Source organism: Pristis pectinata, chromosome 8 (assembly GCF_009764475.1).
Source record: "Pristis pectinata isolate sPriPec2 chromosome 8, sPriPec2.1.pri, whole genome shotgun sequence".
In the NCBI taxonomy this organism is placed as follows: domain Eukaryota; kingdom Metazoa; phylum Chordata; class Chondrichthyes; order Rhinopristiformes; family Pristidae; genus Pristis; species Pristis pectinata.
In genome coordinates this window covers 54,277,528-54,287,277 of record NC_067412.1, presented here as the reverse complement: position 1 = coordinate 54,287,277, position 9,750 = coordinate 54,277,528, and the positions used below count along the sequence as shown (strand labels likewise).

Here is a 9,750-nt window from a genome sequence, read left to right as displayed (position 1 = left end):
ATTCTGACCTTCTGCTAGAAAGATGATCACTGATGAAGCAGCCAAAGATAGTTGGGCCGAGGATACTGCCCCATGGAACTCCTGGTGTAAGGTCCTGGGACTGTGGTCATTGACCATCAACGGCAGTCGCTGGAGTGTTTTCCCCATGATAACCATTGAGCTCAGTTTCACCAGGGTTGCGTAATGACACATTCGGTCAAATGCTGCCTTATTTTCACTCATGCCTCATTTCTGAAAATCTGCCTTGTGGTCTTGCAGAAGGTAACCCCAGAAAAATGTAATCTGGGCACAGCTGACCAGGTTATCAGTGAGTAACCACCACTATGATCACCACTATGACTGCATCGTCAATGCCACCTTCCAACACTTTGCTGATGATTGAGAGCAGACCCAATGGGGGCTAATTAGCCAGACTGGATTTGAGCTACTTTTTTTAGAAGAGTAATTTGGTAATTTTCCAAATTATCGGGCAGATTTCAGTGTTTTGTGCTGAGTTTTGGGTAGTTCTGGAGCGCAGGTCTTGATTACTACAGCTCGAATGTTGCCTCGTTTCTGTTAATATCTGAGAACACTGTAAGTGGGAATATCCTCTGGAGGGATCAGTTCTGGGAAGTGTGACCTTAACAGTGAAGCTCACAGCATCATGTACCCCTTCAGTCCAGTGTCCAGAGTAGAATTTGGGTCCAGTGACATGTATTGGGGATTTCAATAGGCTCTGTTTCAGAGCAAGGACAGCCAACGCTTAGAGCAAAGAGCACAACGTCCATGTAGAATATTTCCAATTCCACAATCGCCTGGGTGAAGTTATTCCTTAACCAATAACGTGTTAACAGTAATGGAAGGGCCTCAGTTAAAGAACCGATGGAGTCACTGATTGGGGATAAAAAAGTGAAATAAGCAACTGCTCAAGAAAATTCGGGAGAAAACAAGTCACTCTTGTTGCAAAATGTCTGTAGTTCCAGGAACTTGAGACCATCACCTGGCTTTCACTAAAGGAAAACCACATCGGGCCTTGGCTGTCGCATGGTGCGGCTCGCTTCACTTTACTGGATGAGGTGAGGTCCCATTTGCTTTTGAGGTGGGTGTGAATGGCCTCATGTGAGAGGCAGTGGAGACATCCCAGTATCTTCTCCAACATTTGTCCGTCAGGAATAGATTCTCCGGTATTCACCTGAACAGGTCTTCTCTTAGGGTTTTCTGTGCTAATGTTATTTCCTGTGGTTGTGAACGTTACAAGAACAACTGGGCTTCAAAAGTAATTCAACAGCTGGAAAACGATTTAGACGGTTCTGAAGATGTGAATTGTGTTATTTCTTTCTGTTTAGTAACTGGAAAAAAAGTATTGAACAAACTCAACAGGTCAAAGAGTATCAGTGAAGAAAGCGGCAGGGATAAAGATTTAAGTCAATGAACTGTCACGTCCTGTTGCAGTCATCAACCTGAAACCTTAGCTCTGCTTCTCTCCCTATAGATGCTGCCTGACCTGCTATGTACCTTCAACATTTTATGTTTTTGTGTCAGATTTCCAACATCTGCAGGGTTTTGTTTGCTTTTTTCATTTTTTATATGATTATTAATTTCTATTATCTCAGTGATCTGATGTTTTAATGTGAACAATTTTAATCAGTGTCAAACGCAGTGTCCACCACTCTCTGTGCGTTCTTCGCAAATTCGCTCAGTATATCATTTAGGAGATTTTCAGTTATTTTCTGTGATTTTCCTAATTGATATCTGGGACCAATGATTGGTATTTTTTTCAAGAAAGGCATATTATCTGCAGTGTCAACATAACGGGAACGTAGTAACATGCTTTTGACAAGATCTTTATTTATTTCACCTGCGAGAGAGGTTTTCACTTCTGACTTCAGAACTTCCACAGGTTTCCCCGTCACGTTGGCCAGTCTTTGAAGAGAGGCATCATCCAGACCGAAAAATTCACGGAATTCTTCTATTGCTGTGACTAGCATCCCAAGGTCGCAGACAATGTCCATTCCAGGAATTGGCACCGCTCCCAGCGATACTGCATGTGCTGCCAAGATCCAGGTTCGGTTCTTCAGCTGATCTCGTTTCTGTTCCACAAACTTCGATGTTGTGCTTGGGAGTGTTCTGAGGAAAATATCTTTTCTTATGTCATCAAGGTTATTTGCAAGAGTTTCCTTTAATTCTGGAAAGTCAAAATCATTCACTTGAAAGCTTGATATCAGGAAAACTTTGGGTTCTGAAATCCCTGCTTTCCTCAACCCATCAGTGCAGTAATCCCTGATCTTGGTCAGTTCTGCATCGTTGTTAGCCTGAGCATGACTGAGTTGATGAGCACGGAGATCATTGTCAATTTTAGATCGTACAAAGTAGAAATTCTTCCTCAGGGATTTAATATTCTGAGCGATACTTGCATCATTTTTAGTGAATCGACCACTCGAGATAATGATAAAAAAGTTGTATAGTTCAAACTTCATTTTGCTGAAGTATTGTTCAAACGGAATTTTTGTTGTTCCAATTCCTGGAAGGTCCCAGAAAGAAACTTCATCGAAGTTGGGATGTTTGTATTGGGTCGGCTTCATTGTGCGCTCCGTGTTTCCAGATTTAGCTGCTCCCTCATCGCTGCTTCTGAGCCCTCTGAAAGCATTGATGAAAGTAGATTTCCCTACGCCCGCTTCTCCTGTCACTGCGATGTGAAGCTCCGTGCTCTTCAGATTGTTTACCTTCTCCTGAATCAGGGAGTTGATCTCTTCTATTGCACCCAATTCAAAAGCACACTCAAGATCCTTTAATTCTTGCGGACTAAAGAACATGGGGTTTGAGAGCGGGCCTATTTCTTCTCTGTAGAAAAAGTGAAGATTTTATACTAATAACATTTCTGTAATTTGTTCGACTGATGTTGAAGGGAAACTACAATCAGAAGTTTTTGATTAAATCAGAAATCATGTGATTCGTGTCTCGCAATTTCAGAGACAGAAAGAAGCACTGAGCAGAAGACGAAAGGAATTGTCACTCAACAAGATCACTAACTCCTCTCTCCCCACTCCTCATTCCTGATTCCAATGCTCCTTAGACACTGCTACATAGGTAGCCTGGCCTTCGAGCATTTGGGTTCACCCTGCTGTATTAAAGTGGATTGTAAACTTGGGTTGTGGCTTGAGTACTACAGGGAAATATTAGTATTTAATGTAGATTTACCTCACCTGGCTATTTATTTCAGAATTTTCATGCTGGGGCAGAGAGAGCTGATGGGTTGGTAGAGTGCAGGGTGATGTGTGGTTGTACTGTGTGGGGAGCAGGAGCGGAGGAAAGGACTTTTGTTCTGTAAATGGGACAGAAAGTCAGTGTTGGCAGAAGCAGACTTTCCTGGCAGGAATTATTGACAATTTCATAATTCCCCCGAAGAGTCACTTTCTTTAGTGTACCGGTGGGAATGGTATGCATAGAGAAATGAATAGATGGCCAGGAAGAGAACGAAGAAGTCAGCGAAGGCGGAACGAGAAGGGAAACAAAGAGGCGATGGCTTGCTTCGGGTGTGGAGCGATGAGGGAAATTAAGGCTATAAAGTTAAAACAAAGGCAAGAATGAACAGATCACCGAGGACGAGGAGCTTCCATTAACGGAAGCTCCTAATATGAAGTGAAGAACTTAACCCGACTTGTCTCCCATATTCCGACACAAGTCTGTCAGCAGAACAGGAGATTTAGATGGAAGAGTGGCCCAATGAGCCTTATTGCTTGTTCTGATATTCAAAATATCTGACTCTTTACCTCAAACACCGTCTTTTACTCTGTTCCCAAGTGTCTTGACACTTTTAAGGCAACAACATATCTCAATCTGTTTTGAAGGCACACAGCAACTGAATCCCCTTGGCGAATTTCACTCATTCGTTGCAATATGAGTGGGGAAATTTTTCCTTATCTCTGTCCTAACTGGTCTAATTCTGGTTCTGCGCCCCATGGGTTGAGACTCGTCCCCCAGAGGGAAACCTCTTCCAAGCATCTAGCTTGTCCAGTCTCGTAGGAATATTGCATTTTGCAGTGATATCATCTCCCTGTTTCTAAACTCCAGAGAATAGAATCTTAGTCTACTCAGCTTCTCCTCACATGACGGACCCGCCACCCTAGGTATCTGGAGAATTTTCACTGCACTCATTCCACAGCAAATTCCTTCTTCGGAGAAGGAAACTGAAAGTGTGGACAATGCTACAGGTGCGGTCTCACAGGGGCCGTGGATAATTTCAGGAAGCTAACTTTACCCTTGGCAGGTTGAATATGCTCTTGTTTGTTTACCTTTTCATGATGTCGTGAAGTGTTTAAGGAAAACGAATAGCTAAATTATGATCTACGTGTAATCTGAGCAAACGCTTGCCTACTGATTGCATCAGAGACAAGAATTCTAGTTGTCAGCAGAAAGTTGGAGAACTAACATGTTACCCATCACTGGAGCTATAACGATGATTGGAGCTACGGGGATGGCAGGGTGATGGAATCCAGGATGTAAAAGCCCAATACCGCTGGATGAACAGACTCCAAAGGAACACACAGAGCAACATTAAACATGAGAGTTAATCGGGCTCAATGTGTGCAAACATATGCTATCTTCAGAAACCCGACCGATGAGAACAATGGGTTTGGAGGGATGTGGAGGAGTGTATGGGATTTTCCAGCCAGGACACTAACCATTATCCTGTTCAGGGCAGCTCCGGCCAAGGTTAACAGTAGAACCTCACCTGATTTCTCGTTAAGTTAGTGCTAGCAGCAGACTGAAAAACTGGTCAACTTATAAGGAGGAAGCAAGTGGAGGACAGGTGGGTCGGGCACATGGCTAGGTAATGGGGGTGTGACGATGAGGCCCGTGTTCGGGAAAATAGGTGAATTGCAAATCAGTAATGGGAAACGAGCTACTGCTCTTCGGCTTACGGTCTGTAGAGAGGAGGGCTACCAGAGGTGCTTCTGCTGCAAGTGTTATCCCTTACAATGAGAAAACTGAGCACTGGCCATGAATTGCGCTGACAGGTTATTCTTGAGAAGGAGGAGCTGAGGGGACGCGATGTAACAAACCTGGAGTTTGATCCTCCCATTCTTGTTCTCTGTCTCTCGTTTTCCGATCCGCGTAACGATCTAGTGATTCCAGAGTTTCCTTCTCAGCAGGCCGGGGCAGATGTCGAGAGCTTGTGAGTTTGAAATGTCTAGAGAAAAGTAAAGGAAGTGAGTGGTAGTTCTTTACCGGCGTGCCAGACTTGAGACTCTCGAACATCTCCGAGGTGTCGGCCTGGAAAAGACTCAAGAGACTGCAGGTACTGTAACCTGGAGCCGAAGAAATGTTGGAGAATCTCAACGGGTCAGGCAGCAACTAGAAGGAAATGAATGGTCGACGTTTCGGTTCGGGTCCGGCTGCAGAGTCCTCAGTCCTGCCAATTGCCAGCCTCCCTCACTGCTCCACTTCGTAAACCTCGTCCCTCTCACTGGATATCTGTCCTGTGACACCCTCCAGCACTGACGCGCCACAAGATCACCTGCAATCATGTGCGTTTGTATTTCTCTGATTGTCTCTCATGAAAACCCTTATTAAATATTTCCAGAGTGTCAGAAGGACAATACTTCATTCACCCTCCTAACAATTTCATGACCTTACCATTTCCATCAGCATTGACCACATCCACCTGCCCAATGTGAGTCTAATACTAAGGATAGTTTCCCACATCACAGGCCCGAAAATGACCGTCTTTTTAATGTCAAATGTAAACATTTATAAAATATATACAGGAAATATAATACAATCTGCACATACCCTCCTTTGCTCTCATTCAACAAATCAACATATTCATTGTGTATCGAACCAACAGATTTAATTTACAATGTATCAAAAACATTAATATTTGCTCTTTCACTGATACAGCTATCTAGTGTTTCAGACGTTCTTACACAGAACCCAGCTGTGTAACTGCAACTCCGGGTATTTGCATGGAGCAAATCCCTATCGGGAATTTATCAGTGAAGTGGAAGCTGGTCTGACACGTGACCTTCTCAGTCCAGTGTCGGTGCTGCTATTTCAATGCTGGCATTGCCTGGGAGGATTGGGTACACTAGCCACATTATTGATTGGTCTGGTACCACACCCCTTTGGAGAGACTTGCAATATTCCTGTCGATAGTACATTGAAACTGGTGTTGGGAGCGGTCTCTCGTTATTAAGAAATAAATTTAAGAAGAGGGATACCGAGCATCTGAAGTTAAACCAGCCTCCAGTTAAACCAACCTCCCCAGTCCCCAGAAGGCATGGGAACAGGAGATATTTCACGATATAAAGATTTTAAAAACAAATCCTGTACAATTTGAACGGGAGTGCGAAACAGCGAAGAGATGTGGAATTAATTGTATAAATTAGAGAGGATCGGGAGCTGCGATACTGAAGCAGAAGTCAAGTGATCCACCGCCGTAATCTTTGGCAAGAGCGGGGCTGGTAATGTTGAGAAAAGTGGAAAAGCAGGAACATGGAGTAGAACCAAAGGGATATGCACTGTACGTGGTGGTTTCAAGTTCGCAGACAGGGGAAAAGCAGAGTAGCTTTGGAAGTGATAGCCCTGAGCTCCTACTATATATTCAGTCCTGTGTCCTGGACAGATCTGGTTAGTCCTGCAAATTTCTAAACCAGCAACAATCTGGCATTGATGAAAAATCGGACTCTAGGGAACCGAGTGCTTCATATTCTCCATTTATTTCCAATTACATGATACAACACAACAAACTGTCGAATTGGAATTGTCTCCAGTGTGCTACATTCCCGAGACAGAGAGACTATATAAATAATCTTTCAATGCCCAGCTTAATCTTTGGGAAATGCTGAACGAGCTGGAATGCTTCAACCTTGGCTCCTCCAGGTCTGGCTTCTTGCTCAAACGGTTTTGGAAACGTTAATGTTCAGGCTGCTGCTGGAATAAATCCCAATATCAACCCTTCAAATTGATGATACACCCGGAACTCTTTAAATCAAACCAGCTTTGTGTGATAATAGTCAAACATCAGCCAGACTGACATTTGGTCAAGGATAGTGAACTGACTCATTAAGCCGACCAACTCGTAGATTTATAATCGATAGCTAGGATGTTTGAAGAAAGATATGCAGTCAGAAGAATATTTAAAACATGAAATAGAAACTAATCTATTCCAATGTAAATATAAGGCTAACACAGGACAAAGCACGCGGTTTGAGATGGAATTTTCTATCATCAAGACTATCTGGTCTGGAGAATTATATGTTGAGCTCAGATAAAATTCTGTTCGATAAGAAAGGTGAGGTTCTGGTGAAACATCATATTTTACATTTCCTCACAAGATGTAAAGAAGCCATTTGGCCCATCGAGACTATACTCTTAAAAGAATTCCAAATCAACTATTTCTCCAAGAGTTTGCAAGTAACCCATTCTTTTTCTCATTTCTATCAATTCTCAATATTGTCCCACCACCCACATACACATTATGGACAATATTCAATGAGCAATTGATCTGCCAATTTGCAAGCCCTTTTGATGTGGGTAGAGACCGGAGAAGCCACAGGAAACCCATGCCGCCAACATTGAACTCCACACAGAAAGCATTGGAGGGCCAGACTGAACCGTGGTTTTGCCGGAGCTGAAAGTGCACAGCACTACCTGCAGTGCTGTTATGCTACCCACACTAGCTTAAAATGGCCAGAGGAGTTTGGCTTAAAAGAAAGCACAAACTATGAGAAACTGAAGTCAGTGAAAGGTCACTTCGCCAGTCCGTAGAATATACACATCATATCAGTAGATTGACAACAGAGACGGTCATTGTACGCAGAGATAAATTCACAACGGAGAGAGAGAGAGACAGAGAGAGATAGTAGATTGGTGCTTGTAGTGCAAATTCCATGTTAACCTACTCTAAACACTCAAATAAATGTAGATCATCACCAAATAAGTCGTTCTGCTTTGTATCATTTATTCAAACTCACATTGAGTTCTTTGTTTTAGAAAAGTAATAGTTCAACTCCATAGGTTTCAGGGAGGTACTTTTTCCAACAATACTCAGCAGACAACAGCATTTGTGGAGAGAGAACCAGAGTTCAAGTTTCACCTTCATGAACTTTCGTCAGAACTGAAAAACTTTAAAATCAAACATGTAGATAGAACGAACGCCTGTGGACAGAAAGAATGAATGACATCAGTGGCAGTGGTGTAGGCTGAGGGAGAAAGTTGAATGATTATTAACCTCCCTGGAAGGGAAGAAAATAGGAGATGAAAGAAAAGATACAGGAGAGAAAGGAATCCTTCGAACAGTGAGGTACAAAATGCTGAATATGCTGGAAAGCCAAATGAAATGAGCATGCTGAAATACTCAGCAGGTCAGAGCATACCTATGGAGAAGAAATAGCAGACTTAATGTTACAGGTCAATGGCGTCACATTGGAACTGGCCAGTTTTGATATAAACTGCAAAAATGCTGGCTATCTGAAATAGTTGAATTTATTATTATGTTCCGAGGGTTCCAATACTCTGGTTAAAAGATGGGATGTTTTTCCTTGAGTTTACATTGAATTTCACGGAATACTGCAAACAGCCAAAATCTGAGAGTTCAGAGTGGGAATGAGGTTGAAAATGAAACCGACTGGAAATTCAGGATCATCTGATACTATCGATTTAACCCACTCATGCTATTTTACAGCACAAAGTAAGTATACAGTATTTCATATCGCCAATACCAAGCATGTACACGGGAAACAATCAAGACCACATTTCCCTTGCAAGTTCCAAAGTTTTGCCCGAACCCTCCTTATTCATCCTGACAAATCTAACCTCACTCCCTTTGATTGTTTTATCTTTATGTTACCTGTTTTAATTCATGGCCGATTGAGAGAACGATTCCATTGTCATCAAGATGTCATTCCATTTGATGTTTGACCACAATCACAACAGCGATGTTCTAAAAATGATGAAATTTCGGCTGATCAGCATTCTGAAAGATTGGTGACTCGTTTTATTCCAGTGATATTCTGACGTTTACCACTTTCAAAGGCTGTTGAGGATAACACAGACTTGATGGGACCGTTGTGGTTACATGTGTTGACATGCAAATCTTATTGATTACCAGCCCAAAATTGGATGACGGAAACAGAATATCAAATTCCAACTAACCACGGCACTGTGAGGTCCGAATACTGCGTTGTCGACCTGTTAAACCACTTTCTCTGGGAGCATGTTCCAGATAACGATCACTCCTTGTGTGAAAAACCTGCCACTCGTGTCCCTTCTAAATATTTTCCCTTTCACCGTAAACCTATGCCTTTTACCATTAAACCCAACCCGCCCACCCCCCACCCAACCCTGGGAACATTCACCTTATCCATGGCCCTTAAAACAATGAGGGGCATGGATAAGGCGATGTTTACAGTCGATCTATAATATTAACCCTCAATCTCCTTCGCTCCGGGGTACAGCTCCAGTCTATCCCATCTCTCCTTGCAACTCTAATAACATTCTTGTAACACCTTTTTGCACAATTTTGTGCTTGATGACATCCTTTCTATGGCTAGGTGACGAGAAATGCACACAGTATTGCAAGTGTGGTATGACCAACATATTGTACCGTTGCAATACGACATCCCAACTCTTCTACTCAATACCCTGACCAATGAAGCAAGTATGCTAAACTCTTTATTCACTACTCTGTCTACCTGTGTCACCGCTTTCAGAGATCTAGGATTTGTATCCTTCGGTGAGTCTGTTCTACAAAATTCCCCACGGACCTGC

The 9,750-nt window shown here is 42.8% G+C and overlaps 1 protein-coding gene across 1 annotated transcript; it reads right to left on the bottom strand.

Moving 5' to 3' along the window:
- Positions 1–1,619: 1,619 nt before the first annotated feature.
- LOC127573788 (interferon-inducible GTPase 5-like) lies at positions 1,620–8,942 on the bottom strand. Its single transcript, XM_052022293.1, has 3 exons — positions 8,831–8,942; positions 5,043–5,170; positions 1,620–2,820 (listed from the first exon to the last, which is right to left on the bottom strand). Exons 2-3 carry the CDS (start codon positions 5,060–5,062, stop codon positions 1,620–1,622), a joined length of 1,221 nt encoding a protein of 406 aa, XP_051878253.1. The 5' UTR covers positions 5,063–5,170; positions 8,831–8,942.
- Between the last annotated feature and the right edge of the window lie 808 nt (positions 8,943–9,750).